The 20,943-nt window shown below is 41.9% G+C and overlaps 1 protein-coding gene across 3 annotated transcripts in view; it reads left to right on the top strand.

Annotated features, from left to right (window-relative positions):
- The window catches only part of OSBPL1A (oxysterol binding protein like 1A), a 233,095-nt gene that overhangs the window by 36,740 nt on the left and 175,412 nt on the right, over positions 1–20,943 (top strand). For 2 of the 3 annotated variants that reach the window (XM_009433810.5, XM_054672214.2), the window contains exon 5: positions 19,461–19,572. The exons of the other annotated variant lie outside the window; for it this stretch is intronic. In XM_009433810.5, coding sequence (XP_009432085.4) covers positions 19,461–19,572 — 112 coding nt within the window. The remainder of the gene's footprint in view (positions 1–19,460; positions 19,573–20,943) is intronic. 3 annotated transcript variants of the gene reach the window in all.

Raw genomic sequence — 20,943 nt, 5'->3', positions numbered from 1 at the left:
TCACTTGAGCCCAGGAAGTTGAGGCTGCAGTGAGCAGCAGTTGTGCCACCACACTCCAGCCTGGGCAGCTGAGTGAGACTCTGTGCCAAAAAAGAAAAGAAAATTACCACACTTCTAAATGAAGAGCAAACACTTCTGATATTAAACATTGAAATAAATGTGAGCTATTCATACATTTAGAAAGATTAGTAAAAACAAGATAATTATTTACCCATTTATTCCAGTTCAGGTGTGAGGGTGGCTGGAACCTATCCCGGCAGCTCAGGGAGCACAGGGGGATCCAGGCCTGGAGAGGATGCATCTTGTCACAGGGCCACTCACATATACACCCACACTCACACTGGGACAGTTCAGACATGCCTGTTCACTTGCTATGCACATCTTTAGGAGGTGAGAAGAAAACAGAGTACCTGAGATACCCACGCAGACACAAGGACATGTGAACTCCAACAGACATTGGCCCCCTCCAAGAATCTATTTTTTTTTCTTGTGAACATTGCAATGAAATGATGTTGAATGAAATGGTGTTGTTTGAAGATCTGCTGTATTTTGTTATCTGTTGTCTTAGAAAATAACATTTAGCTGAAGTTACATGATTGTGTTATGTAGGAAACATTAAAATTAAAAAATGTATGTGCTCAATATCTAAGCATGACTGAATTGTGTAAAGAGTTTGATTTCTAATTCTCATGAAAAGAATCAAGTTATCTCATTCCTATGTGATCATTTACCATGAAGATAATTTTAAAAAATCTTATGATCCTGTGATTCAGTAAGTAGAATGTTGAGTTGAAAAGGGATTTGGCTTATTATAAAGCACTTTAAACTCTTATCCTCTGGAATATTTAAAAAATGCAGCTCCCCAGCTTGGCACGGTGGCTCATGCCTGTAATCCCAGCACTATGGGAGGCCAAGGCGGGTGGATCACCTGAGGTCAGGACTTCAAGACCAGCCTGGCCAACATGGTGAAACCCTGTCTCTACTAAAAATACAAAAAAATTAGCTGGGCCTGGTGTCGGGTACCTGTAATCCCAGCTACTTCAGGAGGCTGAGGCAGGAGAATCACTTGAACCTGGGAGGTGGAGGTTGCAGTGAGCCGAGATCGCGCCATCACACTCCAGCCTGGGTGACCACAGCGAAACTCTGTCTCAAACAAAAACAGAACAAACAAAAAAATCATGCAGTTCCCCAGCTCTTGAGGCACCTTTGGGCTTTTCTTGGTACATTAGTGCCCCCTAGTGTTCTTTGGTAAAAATCAGAATACCAGAATTTTAAAATACTGTGTTTAGTATTTGTTCCTTACTTTACTTTCAGATGCAGTTATAAAGTTTTTATGCCTTTTATAATCAATTTAAAATAGGAATATGGTATGTATAATGAATATTTGGATTGTTGCACTGACCTTTTAGCAGAATTGAGAATACTTTTATTTTTTTTTAATTTTTATTTATTTATTTAGATACAGGATCTCACTCTTTCACCCACGCTGGAGTGCAGTGGGGCCCTCATAGCTCACTGCAGCCTTGAACGCCTGGGCACAACAGATCCTTCCACCTAGAACTATACGCGTGTGCCACTGTACCTGGCTAATTTTTAAAAATCTTTTGTAGAGACAGGGTTTCACCGTGTTGCCCAGGCTGGTCTTGAACCTTAAGCGGTCTTCCTACCCCAGCCTCCCAAAGTTCTCGGATCACAGGCATGAGCCACCGTGCCCAGCTGAGAATGCTTGTAAAACACATGCTTCCAGAGCCGGGTGTAGTGGCTCACACCTATAATCCCAGCTACACAGGAGGCAAAGGCAGGAGGATCCCTTGAAGTCAGGAGTTAGAGGCCCACCTGGGCAACATAACAAGACCCCCTCTTCCCGCCCCCCACCATATCTCTCTCTTTCTCTCTCTGTCTCTGTCTCTTTCTCTATAGACAGGGTCTCGCTCTGTCGCCAAGGCTGGAGTACAGTGGTGCAATCTCAGCTCACTGCAACCTCCACATCCAGAGCTCAAGTGATCCTCCCACCCTAGCCTCCCCAGGAATTAGGACCACAGGCATGTGCCACTGTACCTGGCTAATTTTCTGTATTTTTTGTAGGGACAGGGTTTTGCCATGTTGCCCAGGCTGGTCTGAAACTCCTGGGCTCAAGTGATCTGCCTGCCTTAGCCTCCCAAAGTGCTGGGGTTATAGGCATGAGCCACCGTGCCCAGCCAAGACCCCATCTCTAAAAAACTCAAAGCTGGATGTATGGCATGTGCTTGTAGTCCCAGCTACTCTGGTGGCTGAGGCAGGAGGATCGCTTGAGCCCCAGGAGTTTGAGGCTACAGTGAGTGAGCTATGATGGCACCACTGCACTCCAGCTTGGATGACAGAGCAAGACCCTGTCTCTAAAATAGTAAATAAACAAATACAATAAATGCTTCCTATGTTCTGTGTCTCAGAAATTCTCTCTCTCTCACCTAACTTACAGAATATATGTATAATCCTGGGCTTTAGGATTTCCTAGGAGACCATTTCTCATGTTTTTGTATTGAAGGCCTACTGTGTTTCAGGCGATGGCCAGACAACTTGACACGTATTGTTTCATTTGATGGAGAATGACTACCTTGAAATATATATATATATCATTTGTTCTAGATCGGTTCTCAGGGAAGCTGAGATGGAGATGAGTGGGCAGCAGGTTTATGGAGTGCTCGTGGCATCACACCTGTGCACGGGGGTGGGGAAGGAGTGGACAGGAGTGGACAAGTCAAGTAGTGCTGCTGGCTCAAGCGATGCCTCAGCCTTTCTGATGTGTGCGAGGCTTTGCAGAGGAGATGATGCTTCAAAGTTGTCCCTGTTGGGGATGAGCAGCCAGGCCTTTATATACTGGGACAGTCAGTCATGGATACATGGATACTCTGGAAACCCTCATCCCTGGAGGTCTGAGCCCCTGGATACCATGCCCTTCTTAGGCTGGAGTTGCTGCCCTTGTCCATTTACCATAAAAATTGGACAAGAGAATACCAGGACACACCTGAGTTTCTCATCGTATGCTAAACCTGTTCTTCCACGTACATCCCCAATGTGTACAGCCCTACTTTTTTCTGCTGATCAAGTTCAATTACTTCTGCTAAGATGGTGACTATTCTTGCCTGATGGTCCTTGGATGCAAGGACCCCAATGTTCAGGCAGCCTTTGGTGCCTTCTAGCATATGAATCAGAGCATTATCTTTAGGTGTGGAATAAGCTGCCCCAAAACCTGTTGAAGCCAACCAGGCACTGTGCTCCCTTCTGTTATGGGAAGTGCAAGATGCAGTAATTTATTCTTCTGAGGAAGTGTCTTGTCATTGCCCAGACCAGTGAACTTCTAAAAATTTACTGACATGGAAAAGCTCCTGAATTCTTCCTAAGTTTTACCTCCCACCCACTGGATCAGATATGTCTTACCAAGGCTTTGAACATCCTAGCCTCGCGGAGAAGAAGCCTCTTCTCCTGGTTCTGTTAGCATGATGTTATGAAAGGAAATTAAATTTTGGGACCCCAAACTCATTTCGCCAAAGGGAAAAATCAAGCTGAGAACTGGGTCATGCAAACTTGCCTCCCCCTTTTGGTTCCTAAATAAGATGGCTACAAGAGGAAAAGCTACATGCCTCCCCCATATTTTGCTCACAAGGAAATTCCTAGTGAGCAATGCAAAGTGATAGCTTATCTTTACAGGTGCAGTCACCCAGGCCCACCACACACAAATGCATATCTAATTGTTCCCCTGCCCCATTTTGTCTGTGTTATGTAGAATGCAGATTCTCTACGTTTTTCTTCTGCCCCATTTATGTCATCTTATGTAAAAAAATGCAGATTCATGGAGCCAGACAAAGGCATGACTATTTTTTCCTACCCACCCCCTTACCTGAAAATTGTGTGCTTCTCAATATCCTGCCCTTTCCCCTTTAAATCTGAAGCCCTCAAAAATCATCTTCAGAGAAAGATGCCTGTCTCCTGGGTGCGTGTCCTTAACTTTGGCAAATAAATCTAAAATGATTGAGACTTGTCTCATCATTTTTCTTGATTGACAATGTTATTGATAAAGTGGACCAGTGTGATTTGCTGCCGGATTCCCAGATGGCATGAGGCGGAAGCTGTACATGTATACTCTTGTCCATGTGAATCGAAACTGTCTTTGATTTTTTTTCCTAATAGGGATAGAAAAGGTACATTTGCCCTATCAGTTGCTGCTTACCATGTACCTGAGGTGGCAGAGTGGCTATAATTGGGGTCACTATTTGGTTGAGTTTGTGGAAGTTCAGTGTCATCCTCCACATTCCATCTGGGTTTTATAGTGGCAGATGAGTGAATTCAATGGAAATATGATAGGGACCATGGCCCCTGCATTCTCAGGTTTTTAAGGGTGGCACTGATTTCTGCCATCCCTTCCCATATGGGATATTGGTTTTGATATGTCTTGGCCGTGGCTGGGGGTGAGTAGCCACTTCCATTTGGCTCCTATACAATAGACCACGGTGGCAATGTGAGGGTTGTACCAACAACTAAGTGTGTCTATTCCAATTTCATATTCAGGGACTAGGAGAATGACCACTAGGTGTATTTCTGGACCCAACCAGCACACGCACCGTGAGCCAGACCTCAGCCAGGACGCCATTTATCATCTCACTCCCATGCATGCCCCCTTTCTAACACAGGGGCCTCATGACATTTTGGATCTCTTGGTGTCAGTGCCAACTTGGACCTTAGATCTAACAGCTTGTGAAATGTCTTGGTGCTCCCCTTTCTCCACTGTATAGTTTCTTGAGTAAATGATCATTGGTCCCTTTGGAAATGGTCTGGGGAATTCACGACGGTGCATGTTTGCTTTGGTGTTGCAGAATCTTTCCCTGGAGGATCTGGCCTCTCCTTTAGTAAATAGTTCTATGTCCAAAGTTGACTCAGGTCCAGAAACTGGACAAGGTATCATAACTTTTTTTTTTTCTTTTGAGATGGAGTCTTGCCCTGTTGCCCAGGCTGGAATGCAGTGGCGTGATCTCAGCTCACTGCAACCTCTGCCTCCCAGGTTCAAGGAATTCTCCTGGCTCAGCCTCCCAAGTAGCTGGGATTACAGGTGTGTGCCACCATGCCTGGCTAATTTTTCTTTTCTTTTCTTTTTCTTTTTTTTTTTTTTTTTTGAGACAGAGTCTAGCTCTGTTGCCCTAACTGGAGTGCAGTGGCGTGATCTCAGCTCACTGCAACCTCTGTGTCCCGCGTTCAAGCAATTCTCCTGCCTCAGTCTCTTGAGTAGCTGGGATTACAGGTGCATGCCACCATGCCTGGCTAATATTTGTATTTTTAGTAGAGTCAGGGTTTCACCATGTTGGCCAGGCTGGTCTTGAACTCCTGACCTCAGGTGATCTGCCTGCCTTGGCCTTCCAAAGTGCTGGGTTTACAAGCGTGAGCCACTGCGCTCAGCCGGTATCATGACTTTTAATGGGGTGACTCTCTTCTGCTTCTGACCTTTCACTGTTGATATCTTTTGATGGTGCAGATTGAGTTGTACTTGGATGGGTCCTAGGATCAGGGAAAAAGAAATGGTCCCCATTAAGAGATGTCAAGAGGCCAGAAGTGCCATGAAAGACAGGTTTTTTGTTGTTGCTGTTTTTTTGTTTTTTGTTTTGAGATGGAGTCTCGCCCTGTTGCCCGCGCTGGAGTGCAATGGTGCAATCTCAGCTCACTGCAACCTCCGCCTCCCGGGTTCAAATGATCTCCTGCCTCACCCTCCCAAGTAGCTGGGATTACAGGTGCCTGCCACCACGCCCAGCTATTTTTTGTATTTTTAGTAGAGACGGGGTTTCACCATGTTGGTCACGCTGGTCTAGAACTCCTGACCTCATGATCCACCTGCCTCGGCCTCCCAAAGTGCTGGGGTTACAGGCGTGAGCCTTAATAAGTGGGCATGCTAGATTGGCTGTAGTATGAAGTCCAGAAAACATATCAGGTAATTAAATGCCATGGAAGGGCTTAGAGGTCCTATCATTTACCAAAGCAGAAGAAATTGCTGGTGAGAAAGGCACCAGCCTCACGGAGAAGCTCCCTGGCAATTCCCCTTCAGGGTCTAGGGCTGCTGTGAGAATGCCACTGTGGACCTGAGTTCACTGACAGCAAGGGGTGGTGTGGGGAAAGTGATTAGACCCCAAGGCAGTAGAAGCCAGGAGAGGCAGCACTTAACCATCAGGAGCCAGGGGGGCACAGTTATGGTAATGAGTGGCAGGTTCAGCAAGGAACAGTGGGAGGGCTGACCTGCAGAGTTAAGGAAATGGTTAATAGAACTCAGCATTCTGAAGGGCAAAGTTAGATGGACAAATGGTAGCAGATACTACTTTCATCATCTTTTTCTTTCTTTCTTTTTTTTTTTTTGCTATATTGAGAAACTACTGCCTTGTACTACACTGATGTCATTATACAGCTATTGGGTGCTCAGTTCTGTTTCTTCTTTTTTCTTTCCTTTTTCTCTTAGAGTTTGGCTGATTTCTGCTGACCTGTCTTCAAGTTTACTGAACGTTCCTCAGTGGTGTTCTGATATCTACTGATGAGCCCATTGAAGGCATCATTTATCTCTGTTGCTATGATTAGTTGTTGCTATGGTTACTTCCAGTGCACCTCAGGCTTCACCTTCCTTCAGTTTCCAAATTCGGTGTTACCTCTGCAGAGGGCACAGGCTGATTCACTGGAAGGTGTTCCCCTGTGTTCCTCCTTCACCCTCAGCCTTAGGCCTGCCTTGTGTGCCTCAGCGGGTTCTCTCCACACGTTGGCTTCTGTCTGCTAAGAGACTGCTGTTGCCTGTTCTCAGTAGTTGCTAGTCTTGGGGTAGGAGTAGAGGATGTGAGCTGGGGGTTCTCTGTTATCTGGGTCTAGCCTCCATCCTAGTTCTGTGTCCTTGCTTAAGGGGAAGGAGACCTTGAGGTGGTTCTTTACCACTTCCAGAAGTACCTACTTTTAATACTGTTAGTTTTAACTTGAGTTTTTTTTTTTTTTAACCTCCTGGTTATAGATAACATAGTTGTCACTAATTGTTGTTTTTCTTTTTTTTAAATTTTATTATTATTATACTTTAAGTTTTAGGGTACATGTGCACAACATGCAGGTTTGTTACATATGTATACATGTGCCATGTTGGTGTGCTGCACCCATTAACTGGTCATTTAGCATTAGGTATATCTCCTAATGCTATCTCTCCCCCCTCCTCCCACCCCACAACAGGCCCCAGTGTGTGATGTTCCCCTTCCTGTGTCCATGTGTTCTCATTGTTCAATTCCCACCTGTGAGTGAGAACATGCAGTGTTTGGTTTCTTGTCCTTGAGATAGTTTGCTGAGTATGATGGTTTCCAGCTTCATCCATGTCCCTACAAAGGACATGAACTCATCATTTTTTATGGCTGCATAGTATTCCATGGTGTATATGTGCCACATTTTCTTAATCCAGTCTATCATTGTTGGACGTTTGGGCTGGTTCCAAGTCTTTGCTATTGTGAATAGTGCTGCAATAAACATACGTGTGCATGTGTCTTTATAGCAGCATGATTTATAATCCTTTGGGTATATACCCATTAATGGGATGGCTGGGTCAAATGGTATTGCTAGTTCTAGATCCCTGAGGAATCACCACACTGACTTCCACAATGGTTGAACTAGTTTACAGTCCCACCAACAGTGTAAAAGTGTTCCTATTTCTCTACATCCTCTCCAGCACCTGTTGTTTGCTGACTTTTTAATGATTGCCATTCTAAGTGGTGTGAGATGGTATCTCATTATGGTTTTGATTTGCATTTCTCTGATGGCCAGTGATGATGAGCATTTTTTCATGTGTTTTTTGGCTGCATAAATGTCTTCTTTTGAGAAGTGTCTGTTCATATCCTTCGCCCACTTTTTGATGGGGTTGTTTGTTTTTTTCTTGTAAATTTGTTTGAGTTCATTGTAGATTCTGGATATTAGCCCTTTGACAGACGAATAGGTTGCAAAAATTTTCTCCCATTCTGTAGGTTGCCTGTTCACTCTGATGGTAGTTTCTTTTGCTGTGCAGAAGCTCTTTAGTTTAATTAGATCCCATTTGTCAATTTTGGCTTTTGTTGCCATTGCTTTTGGTGTTTTAGACATGAAGTCCTTGCCCATGCATATGTCCTAAATGGTATTGCCTAGGTTTTCTTCTAGGGTTTTTATGGTTTTAGGTTTAACATGTAAGTCTTTAATCCATCTTGAATTAATTTTTGTATAAGGTGTAAGGAAGGGATCCAGTTTCAGCTTTCTACATATGGCTAGCCAGTTTTCCCAGCACCATTTATTAAATAGGGAATCCTTTCCCCATTTCTTGTTTTTGTCAGGTTTGTCAAAGATCAGATAGTTGTAGATATGCAGCATTATTTCTGAGGACTCTGTTCTGTTCCATTGGTCTATATCTCTGTTTTGGTACCAGTACCATGCTGTTTTGGTTACTGTAGCCTTGTAGTATAGTTTGAAGTCAGGTAGCCTGATGCCTCCAGCTTTCTTCTTTTGGCTTAGGATTGACTTGGCAATGCAGGCTCTTTTTTCGTTCCATATGAACTTTAAAGTAGTTTTTTCCAATTCTGTGAAGAAAGTCATTGGTAGCTTGATGGGGATGGCATTGAATCTATAAATTACCTTGGGCAGTATGACCATTTTCATAATGTTGATTCTTCCTACCCATGAGCATGAAATGTTCTTCCATTTGTTTGTATCCTCTTTCATTGTTGTTTTATTTTTCTAATTTTAGATTTTCTGTTGGCTTATCTCTGGAAGATAAGCATTTTTTTCTGCTCTTTGTCTCTCCCATTCTTTTTGTTTGTTTTTGAGACAGGGTCTCACTCTGTCACCCAGGCTGGAGTGCGGTGGCACAATCACTGTTCCCTGGAGTCTCAATCTCCCGGGCTCAAGCGATCCTCTGACCTCAGCCTCACAGCTAGGACTACAGGCTCATGCCACCATGCCCACCTAATTTATATGCTTTTTGTAGAGACGAGGTTTTGCCATGTTTCCCAGGCTGGTCTTGAACTCCAGGGCTCAAGTGATCCCTGCCTGAGCCTCCCAAAGTGCTAGGATTACAGATGTGAGCCACCGCGCCAGCCTGTTTCTCCCATTCTTAATCCTTGCCAAAGCTACTTCACCTTTTTCATTCTCTTAGCCTATGACTAGATTTTGGTTAAATAAATATTGAGTTTATGTTATTCTGACTGTGCTAGCTTGAGCCACTTAGGGGCCTATGTTTGTTCGTTTTGGTATAACGCCTTATTTTTTCTGGAGTTAACAATTGCAGGCTGGGCACAGTGGCTCACGCCTATAATCCCAGCCATTTGTGAGGCTGAGATGGGCAGATCACCTGAGGTCAGGAGTTCCAGACCAGCCTGGCCAACATGGTGAAACCCCATCTCTACTAAAAATACAAAAATTATCTGCGCATGGTGGCACACACCTGTAATCCCCGCTACTCAGGAGGCTGGGGCAGGAGTATCACTTGAACCTGAGAGGCGGAGGTTGCAGCGAGCCAAGATTGTGCCATTGCACTCCAGCCTAGGTGACAAGAGCGAAACTCTATCTCAAAACACACAAACAAACAAAAAACAATTGCATGGGGTTTCTTAGTTTAGTTCTTTTTCTCATCACGTAATTTTAAAGTCTTTGTAAGAGCTCCAAAGGTCTTTTTACTGTCTTTTACTATGATCATATATGTCATGTAATTATCCCTTCTGGGAGCAGCTCTCCTGATTTTTTTATGTCTTTTTTTTTTTTTTTTTTTTTGAGACAGAGTCTTCTCTGTTGCCCAGGCTGGAATGCAGTGGCACGATCTCAGCTCACTGCAACCTTTGCCTCCCGGGTTCAAAGGATTCTCCTGCCTCAGCCTCCTGTGTAGCTGGGATTACAGGTGTGTGTCACCACACCCAGCTCATTTTTCTATTTTTTAGTAGAGACAGGGTTTTACCATGTTGGCCAGGCTGGTCTCGAACTCCTGTCCTTAAACGATCTGCCCACTTTTGCCTCCCAAAGTGCTGGGATTACAAGTGTGAGCCACCGTGTCCAGCCTGATTTTTTATGTCTTCTTGCTCTGCCTAGACTAGTTGGCCTCCAGAGCTGTACACATGGTGGTCATTCTGGAGCTTATGTCTTAGTCATTCTGGGAATTCTCTTCACCACTTTCTGATATTGGATTTCCTGTTTCCTGGGCCCCATGTCTTCCTCCATCTTGATTTGTCTGTCATTTGGTGGCGCACAGCCTTCAGGAGCTTCTTGAGAAAGGTTGCATGGGAAATAATTTTTTTGAGAATTCTTATGTCTGGAAATACCTCTTACCTTTGTATTTGAGTGATAGTTTGGCTATGTATAGATTTCTAGGTTGGAAATCACTTTCTCTCAGAATTTTGGAGGTATTGTGTCACCGTTTTCTAGCTTTTAGTGTTGTTGTTGAGAAGTCTAGGGCTATTCTTATTCCTGTTCCTGTGTGTGTGACCTGATTATTATTTAATCACTGGAAGTATATAAATTAAAATTAGAATGACAGGCTGGGCTCAGTGGCTCATGTCTGTAATAGCAGTGCTTTGGGAGGCTAAGGAGGGAGGACCACTTTAGGCCAGGAGTTTGAGGCCAGCCTGGGCAACATAGTGAGACCCTATCTCTACCTCCCCCCACCCCTAAAAAAAGAATGACAGATAATCTAATACAGTGACTTATAAAAAAAGTTAGTTTATTTCTCTGTAACCTAAAAGTCTAGATAAGTGGTCTTGGGCAGGTGGCAAATACTCAAATACTCAGATTTCTTCTGTCTTAATGTTCTACAATGTGTGGCTTTGACCATATCATCCCAATTGGGAGCATCCCAATCCCAGGAAGCAGGCTAGGGGAAGCAAAAAAGGGACAAAGAATATATACAGACTGCCCCTTCTAGAAGATTCCCAGAGGCTGTTATATGAGACTTCTGCTTAATCCCATTGACTCGAATATTCATGGCCACACTAGCTAAAGGGGCCACACTAGCTAAAGGGGAGCGAGGAAATGTAGTCTTTATTCTTGGTGGCCATATGCCGAGCTAAAAAATGTTAGGGGTCAGATGGGATCTTCTCTTCACCCTTGGTGTCCTAGAATTTTACTGTTTACCTTTAGACTTTTAAACCTGCGAATTAGTTTTCTATGGCTGCATAACAAATTACCATAAATTTAGAGGCTTAAATCAACACCCATTTATTATTTCACAATTCTGAAGGTCAGAATTCCAAGCACACAGCCTAGCTGAATTCTCTGCTCAGGGACCGTGAAGACTGAAATTAAGGTGTCAGCTGAACTGTGTTCTCATCTGTGGTTGGGGGCTTTTTGCAAGTACATGCAGGTTGTTGGCAGAGTTCACTGTTTTTTTTTTGTTTTTTTTTTCTTTTTTCTTTTGCAAGGGATCACTCTCAGCTCTTACAGGCCACCCTCAAATCATGGCCACACAGCCATATCTGGACTTACACTTCTCATCTTCTTTGCCAGGAAGAGGCTAGCCCCTTTTGAGGGCTCACTTCAATAGGTCGTGTCTGCCTGGGATATTTTTCTTAAGGTTGACTGTGTCATATAACAAAACCTAACCAGGGAGATGTCTTCAAGTCCGTCTTCTAGTCTTTCTATTGCATATTTTATTTCTGCTGTTATTTTTAATGGTTAAGAATTTTAACTTTTTGACCGGATGTTCATTTTTTAATAGCATCCAATCTTGGTTAATGAAGAAATTTCTCACTTCTCTGAGGATATTATAGTTCTTTTAAAGGTTTTCTTCCACATTTTCATGTCTTTCAAACTTTTTTTTTCTTGTCTGTCTAGATCTTTCTCCTTTGTGCTAGTCATATGTCAGATCTCAGGTTGTAATTGGCTATTGATTCATATTTAATATTGACACTTTTCAAAGCCTATAGAAGTTATGAGAGCATGAGTAAGACTTTTTTTTTCTTTGAGACAGGGTCTTACTCTGTCTCCCAGGCTGGATGGCAGTAGTGTGATTACAGCTAATTGCAGCCTCGACCTCCTGGGCTCAAGTGAACCTCCCAGCTCAGCCCCCCAAATAGCCAGGACTACAGGTGTGCATCACCATGCCCGGCTGATTTTTAAATTTGTTGTAGAGAAAGGGTTTTGACACGTTGCCTAGGTTGGTCTCGAACTCCTCGGCTCAAGTGATCCCAGACCTGGATCTCCCAAAATGCTGACATTACAGGAGTGAGCCACCGCACCTGACCATGAGTGAAACTTACTGTTGGGCTTCATTGTGGGGTGAACTTTGTTCAGTTTGTATAGTAGACTGTGGTGTATCTTTTACCTTTTTGAAGGCTTTTTTCTTTTTTTTCTTTTTTGAGACAGTCTCAGTCTGTTGCCCAGGCTGGAGTGCAGTTGTGCGATCTTGGCTCACTGCAACCTCCACCTCCCAGGTTCAAGCGATTCTCCTGCCTCAGCTTCCCAAGTAGCTGGGATTATAGGTGCGCATCACCATGCCCAGCTAACTTTTTATATTTTTAGTAGAGATGGGGTTTCACCATGTTGGCCAGGCAGATCTCAAACTCCTGACCTCAAGTGATCCACCTACCTCAGCCTCCCAAAGTGCTGGGATTATAGGCGTGAGCCACCATGCCTGGCCTGAAGGTGTTTTTATGTATTGTATAAAACATATTAACCTCTGTGCCTCAGGTTCCGTATCTTTAAAAAGAGGTGTAATAATAATAATACCTTCCTCGTATGATTTTTGTGAAGATTAAAATGAGTTTAATAAAAGTAAAACTTTAGAACAGTGTCTGATACAAGTAAATGTTAATTAAATATTGAGTATTATTATATTTACTTGGAAATAATTGTTTAAGTCTTTAATCTGGCCTTAAATTTGGTATATCTTTGATTTTTCTCAGGAAAGAACTAATATATTATCTTTTAAGTGGATATACATTTATTGTTGATATTTTTCAATAAAAATTTGGGTTTTAGGGGATACTTTCTTTATTTGCCAAAGTCTAGGGAGTTGTATTTCCACACATATGGGCATTGGATTCAAACTTACCCTTTCAGGTAACCATCTTTTGGTAGCTGAGTTTTTAAATGTTTTAATATATTATCCTGCCCTCTCTATAACAGTATATCAACATGATTAAACCCCAAAAAGGTGTTCTGATATTTCCTTGGAGTTGTATTAATACGAGTTGTACGACTCATTATTTAAACCATTTTTTTGAACCTCTCTTTGTAGTCTCTAGGAGTTCAATAAGCATAATTCTTTTTTTTTTTTTTTTTTTTTTTTCAAATGGAGTGTCGCTCTGTTGGCCAGGATGGAGTGCAGTGGCGTGATCTCGGCTCACTGCAGCCTCCACCACCCGAGTTCAAGTGATTCTCCTGCCTCACCCTCCCGAGTAGTTGGGATTACAGCCATGCACTACCATGCCCGGCTAATTTTTGTATTTTTAGTAGAGACGGGGTTTCACTATATTGGCCAGACTGGTCTCGAACTCCTGACCTCATGATCTGCCTGCCTCGGCCTCCCAAAGTGCTGGGATTACAGGTGAGAGCCACTGTGCCCAGCCCAATAAGCATAATTTTTAGAAATTATTTCTCCTTTCTAATCTTGAAACCTGAAGCCTGCATTAAGAAATTGCTTTACGGCTGGGCGCTGTGGCTTACGCCTGTAGTTCCAGCACTTTGAGAGGCCAAGACGGGCGGATCACCTGAGGTCAAGAGTTCAAGACCAGCCTGGCCAACATGGTGAAACCCCCATCTCTACTAAAAGTACAAAAATTAACTGGGCGTGGTGGCGGGCGCCTGTAATCCCAGCTACTCGGAAGGTAGAAGGCTGAGGCAGGAGAATCGCTTGAAGCTGGGAAGCAGAGGTTGCAGTGAGCCAAGATCTCACCACAGCACTCCAGCCTGGGTGACAGGACAAGACTCATGTCTCAAAAAATAAAATTACTTTACAAGAAGTAAAACTTTTCATGTGGTATTTCTGTTGAAAGTAGATACTTTTATAGAAAAAGTATCTTTCAAAATCAGTACGGGAACATTCATGGCAGCATAATTCCTAACAGTTAAAAAGGAGAGACTGAGTTTGGTGGCTCACACCTGTAATCTCAACACTTTGGGAGGCCAAGGCGGGAGGATTGCTTGAGGCCAGGAGTCCAAGATCAGCCTGGGAAACATAGCAAGACCCTGTCTCTACAAAAAATGAAAAAAAAAAAAAAAATAGCTAGGCACAGTGGCATGTGCCTGTAGTAGTCCCAGCACTTTGGGAGGCTGAGGTTGGAAGATCTCTTGAGCCAGGAGCTTGAGGCTGCAGTGACTATGATCATGCCACTACACTCCAGCCTGAGCAACAGAGTGAAACCCTGTCTCTACCTAAAATAAATAGAAATAAAAAGTAGAAATGACTCAAATATTCATTAGTTATTTAATAGATAAACGTGGTATAGTCATGCAATGGAGTATTATTCAGAAATCAAGAGAATGAAGTACTGATACACACCAAAACATAAATGAACCTTGAGAACATGCTAACTGACAGAAGCCAGACACAAAAAGCCACATATTGTTTGATTTATTTATAGAAATGTCCAGAGTAGGCAAATCCATAGAGACTGAAAGTAGATTAGTGGTTACTAGGGGATTATGAGGAGGGGAAATAGGCAGTGATTGTTAACAGATATGGGGTTTCTTTTTGTAGTGATGAAATGTTCTGAAATTAGATAGTGATGATGTACAACTCTATGAATATACTCAAAGCCACAGAATTGTGCACTTTTAGCAGGGTGAAGTTTATGGTATGTGAATTACACCTCAATAAAGCTGTTATTTAAAAAAAAAAATCTGGGCATGAGGATTTTTCTCTAAGTATTTCATCTGAGATGACTTGTGTGATGGTGACAGCAATATAATGGCGCAATAAGGGAATGACCGACTGCTGAGCGGAAAGTGGAGCTGGGGCGATTTGGGAGCGTGATTCACGGCTGTGTTAACTTTGTTCTTTGCCCTCACCCTTGTGCTGCTGGTCCAAACATACTCTGTGCAGCCATTAAAAAATAAAAGTATCATGCTCAAGGTGAGTACTTTACTCCTCTGACTTTTTAGTAGTTAGTTGTCAAATTGGCCAAAGTGCTGTCTTAGCCAGGAATATTTTCAGTAAAACATCTTTATTCAGGAAAAAGTATTCGAAAACAAATAGCATTGCTGTAGGGGCAGGGAGTATAGCAATGAACAAGAGACCAAATCCCTTTTTTCATAAAAGAGGAGCAAACAATACAGGCATTTAGAAGTGCTATGAAAATTAGTAAGGTAAGGGGATGAGAGTTTGGGAGTGGATAATGCTACTTTAGACAGTGAGTGAGGAAGGCTTCTCTGAGGAGGATGCTTGGATTTAAAAAAAAGTTATATCTACATCTCCTTTATCAACTTCTTCTTCTTTTTTTTTTTTTTTTTTTTTTTTTGAGATGGAGTCTCGCTTTGTTGCCCAGGCTGGAGAGCAATGGGACAATCTCAGCTCATTGCAACCTCCGCCTCCTGGGCTCAAGCAATTCTTCTGCCTCAGCCTCCCAAATAGCTGGGACTACAGGTGTGCGCCACTACGCCTGGCTAATTTTTTTATTTTTAATAGAGACGGGTTTCGCCATGTTGGCCAGGCTGGTCTTGAACTCCTGATCTCAAGTGATCCGCCCACCTCGGCCTCTCAAAGTGCTGGGATTACAGGCGTGAGCCACAGTGCCTGGCCTTTCAACTTCCTTAACACCTGATTATTTTGACCCTTTCTAGTCTGAGTCTTGGCTCTCCCAGTTAACTTAATTTTTTTCCAAAGGTCGGCAGTGGTTTATATACTTTAAGAGTTTCTGTTTTCTTATTTTTCCATAGCTACACTTTAACGAGGCTGACTACTTCTCTGGGAGGAGGCATGCTACAGTTTATTTCTCTGGCTGCTTTTATGATTCTTGCCTTTTTTTTCCCTTACCCTTCATTATAGATGTTCTTTTGATTTTTTTTTTTTTTTTTAAACATTCTTCTCAGCTGGGTGCAGTGGCTCATGCCTGTAGTCCCAGCACTTTGGGAGGCTGAGGTGGGCAGATTACTTGAGCTCAGGGATTTGAGACCAGCCTGGGCAATATGGCAAAACCCCGTCTCTACAAAAAAATGTAAAAATTAGCCAGACATGGTGGCACATGCCTGTAGTCCCAGCTACTTGGGAGGCTGAGGTGGGAGGATCACTTGAGCCCAGGAGGTCAAGGCTGCAGTGAGCCGAGGTAGTGCCACTGCATTCTAGCCTGGCTGACAGAGCTAGGCCGTCTCCCCCCAAGAAAACAAAAACAAAAAATCCCCCACATTCTCTTTTCTCTTGCAACTTTCCCCCTCAACAAACCAATCTACTCTATGGCCTTATTTTCTCTTCCTGGGATTCACTGGACGTCGGCACTTTCACTTGTTGCTCTGCTCTAGGCATCCAGGTCCTCTGCTCTGCTGCATGCTGGGCGTCCCTAGCTGCCCCTTGGGCATCTGAAACTTCACGCACCTAAAATGGGCCTCATCTTCCTCCAGCACCTGCTCCCTACACAATATTTGAGTTGGTCTTTGAATAGTTTTCACTGCAAATCCTCCTTTCTGCTATCTCCACTGGAGAACATACCCATTGTGTTTAACCTAGACTTCTTATTTTATTTTATTTTTTGAGACAGAATCTTGCTCTGTCGCCCAGACTGGAGTGCAGTGGCATGATCTCCACTCACTGCAACCTCTGCCTCCCGGGTTCAAGCAATTCTTGTGCCTCAGTCTCCTGAGTAGCTGCTGGGACTGCCGGCATATGCCACCATGCCCAGCTAATTTTTGTATTTTTGGTAGGGACCAGGTTTCACCAGGTTGGCCAGGCTGGTCTCAAACTCCTGGCCTCAAGTGATCCGTCTGCCTCAGCCTCCCAAAGTGCTGGGATTACCTTCGTGGGCTTATTGACCATTTGTACATCTTCTTTGGAGAAATATCTATTCAAATTATTTGCCCATTTTTTAATCTGGTTATTTGTTTTGTTTTTGAGTTTTAGACATTCTTTGCATATTCTATATATAAATCCCTTGTTAGATACATGATTTGCAAGTATTTTCTCCTGTTCTCTGGGTTTCCTTTTTCTCTCTTGATAGGGCCCTTTAATATACAAAAGTTAAAGTTTGATGAAGTTTTTCATTTTTTGCCTGTGTTTTTGGTGTCATATCCAAGAAATCATTGCTAACTCAGGCCTTGTGAAGCTTTCTTGGTATTTTTTCTTCTAATAATTTTAATAGTTTTAGTTTTGACATGTTTGACCTATATCAAGTTAGTTTTTGTGTATGGTGTAAGGTATGTGTTTAACTTCATTCTCCTGCATGTGGTTATTCAGTTTTCCCTGTACCAGTTTTTGAAAAGACTGTCTTTTCTGCATTGAACTGTCTTGGCACTTATGTCAAAAATCATTTGACCATATATCCAAGAGTTTATTTCTGGGCTCTCTATTCTGTTCTGTTGGTCTGTGTGTCTATCTTTATGCCAGTACCACATTGTTTTGATTATGGTAACTCTGTAGTTAGTTTTGAAGTCAAGATGTATCTTTAACTTTGTTCTTCTTTTAAATATTATTTTGGCTTTTTGGGGTCCCTTGAAATTCCATGTGAATTTTAGGATGGGATTTTCTGTTTCTGTGAAAATGTCGTTAGTATTTGATAGGGATTGCATTGAATCTGTAGATAGCTTTGGGTAGTGTTCTCCTCTTAACAATATTAAGTCTTTCCATCCATGATCGCTGGATGTTTTCCCATTTATTTATGTCATTTTACATTTCTTTCAGCAGTGTTTTGTGCTGAGTCTTTTGTGTATAGGCCTTTTGTCTTCATGGTTAAGTTTATTCCTAAGCATTTTATTCTTTTTGATGCTACTATAAATAGAATTGTTTTTCTTAGTTTCCCTTTTTGGATTGTTCATTGTTGTCTTTGCCCATTTTTAATTGGGTTGTCTTTTTATTATTGAGGTGTAAATGTTCTTTATATATTCTGGATACAAGTCAAGAGACTTGTATTTGTAAATTTTTTTTTCTCATTCTGTGGGTTACTCTACTTTCTTTAATTAATATGAACTATTTAGGTAAAGCATGAAAACATGAATCCCAAAATGTTACCTTTAAGATGATAGAAAATGTTAAGATATTTTATAAGAATTCACTTTATTAAAATATTAGGATATTTTAAAAAACCATTTTCCTGTTTTTTTAATGTGGTAGTACATTTTATATAATAATACTCAAATATGGAAAATGTGTAAACACCATGTACTGTACTGGGAAATGTAGCTATAAAACAATTGTGGCATGTAAGTAAAATCATGTTATGAAAACTCAAATTTTGCCTAGGGAAATTGATTAGTAAGAAATATACCAAAATGTTTATAGTGGTCATAAAATGATGAGGGTAATAAGTATATGTATTTTTTGCCTGTTTATGTTTTTTAGATTTTATTTAAGCATTTTTTGCTATGAAAACATTCTAAAAGAATGTAGGAAATGGACATCATGGCCCAAAGGAAAGATGAAATTCCTAGGACAGCATAATGTGTAGCAACACAGGATATCACTTCATATTTTACAGGCACTGTCAGTCTAGAAGTTAGAACAGCACTGTTTTTCAGCCTCCCTTAGTGCAAGACTGAAGAGCAAGCATTGACATCATCCCCTCCCTAGGTGTTGTGTATCATAAGATAATCAAACATCAAATTTCTAATACTGTCCGCAATATCAGAAATTCTGTTCCTCCATTTCTGCTGTCTTGTTAAGTTGTATAACTGGCCCAGTGATACTGGACGTATGTACATTATCATTTGAAATTTCCATAAGAGCAGCTAGCCACTTAGAGTAAATAAAAATATGTAATGTATTATCTATTGTTGAATATTGACTCCAGGAGACTGTCGTGCTTATCTAATGCTTAATGATAATGCTTCATTATAAACCATTCCTTCAATAATGGTGTATCCCATCAGTCAATAATGGTATATCACTTTAGAAAATAATGCTTTATTTTGTTTAAATATCAAGATTAATTTTTAAAAATCTTGGTCTGTTGGGCAGAAATTATATTTCTCAACAGGCCTTAGAGGAATGACCTTCAGTGAATGTACTTCCTTCTCTAATTTAAATAGTGGCTTTGTTTACTAATACATTTAATTTGACCACATGAATTATTTTGGCAAAACAGCCAGATAGTTTACATAAAAATCAATTATAGAAGTTGGCTATGTATCAATCGTGGATTGGCAATTGTTTAGGCAATTGTCAAGTATTATCACAATGAGTTGAATCACTCATTTATTATAGACATAACGTGATACATTCTCACCTGGTGCTTTTTTCTATTGTGGAGACTCTGTAGTAGTTAGTAATTTGGAAAAGGGTGGTAATGCAATAAAATCTTAGCTTAATAGTTAAAAATAAATTCTCTGATTTTTAGGAGTTGGTAATGCTTCTCTTAGAATATAATGCTGATACTACTATTGTTAATGGGAGTGGACAGACAGCAAAAGAAGTTACTCATGCTGAAGAAATCAGAAGCATGCTTGAAGGTAAATATCATGGATGTGAACATAAACAGCATTTACTTTCATTATAACCAAGGTTCAGATTATGACTAAAAATGGCTTCTGAGAAAGAGGACAAAACAGAGGATAACCAGCTGATGCTCTAATGATAATGTCATCTTGGAGTCATTGATTAAACACACAATTATCTATATGATAGTTTCTTCACTTAAAGCTTTTAAACTCTTAATTTGTACAAAATTGTGGCAAGTTTTAAAAATCTGTTTTTCAGGCTGGGTGCGGTGGCTCACGCCTGTAACCCTAGCATTTTAGGAGGCTGAGGCAAGAGGATCACTTGAGGTTAGGAGTTCTAGACTAGCCTGGGCAACATGGCGAAACCCCTGTCTCTACAAAAAATTTTAAAAAAATTAAAAATTAAGTGGATATGATGGTGTGCACCTGTAGTCTCAGCTACTTGGGAGGCGGAGGGAGGAGGATTGTTTGAGCCTAGGAGTTTGAGGCTGCAATGAACCCTGATTGAGCTACTGTACTTTGGTCCAGGCAACAGAATGAGACCCCCCAGCCGAAAAGTTTGTATTTTGGGCCTCAAAAAAAAAATCTGTTTTTCAAATACTCAACAAAATTCAAAGTAGAAAATTAGAGACATGAGGGAATGTGGCTAATAGACTGATGAAACATGACAATGAAGGGATACAGAAGTGCAGGACAGTAAGAGGTGGCAGTGCAAACTGTAAGAGGTGTTGCTTTTGGGAGTCACTTGATGTTGGCTCTGGCTGCCTCAGTTTTCTTTTCGCCCAGGCTGGAGTGCAGTGGCATGATCTTGGCTCACTACAACCTCCGCCTCTTGGGTTCAAGCGATTCTCCTGCCTCAGCCTCCCAAGTAACTGGGATTACAGGCATGCACCATCACACCCGGCTAACTTTTTGTATTTTTAGTAGAGACGGGGTTTCAGCATGTTGGTCAGGCTAGTCTTGAACTCCTGACCTCAGGTGATCTGCCCACCTTGGCCTCCCAAAGTGCTGGGATTACAGTCCTGAGCCACCGTGCCTGGCTCGCTATTTATTTATTGAGATGAGGTCTCACTATGTTGCCCAGGCTGGTCTTGAACTCCTGGTCTCAAGCGATCCTCCCATCTCGGCCTCCCAAAAGTACTAGGATTACAGGTGTGAGCCACTGTGCCTGGTATTCTCAGTTTTCTTGAGGACTTCATTGCAATATACCAGGCAGCAGTAATTTCTTGATGGTTGGGCTTCATTGTTATGAATGTCAAAGACTAATTTGCATTTAAGAAAACGTGAGTCTACAATAACTCAGGACTTTCTCTACAGCAATTTAAAACAAAAACCATTTCGATGCTTGCATTTGGGCACCCTCATACAATAGGATCTTTCTTT

This window comes from Pan troglodytes, chromosome 17 (assembly GCF_028858775.2).
Source record: "Pan troglodytes isolate AG18354 chromosome 17, NHGRI_mPanTro3-v2.0_pri, whole genome shotgun sequence".
Classification (NCBI taxonomy): Eukaryota; Metazoa; Chordata; class Mammalia; order Primates; family Hominidae; genus Pan; species Pan troglodytes.
This window is presented reverse-complemented; position numbering and strand designations above follow the sequence as displayed.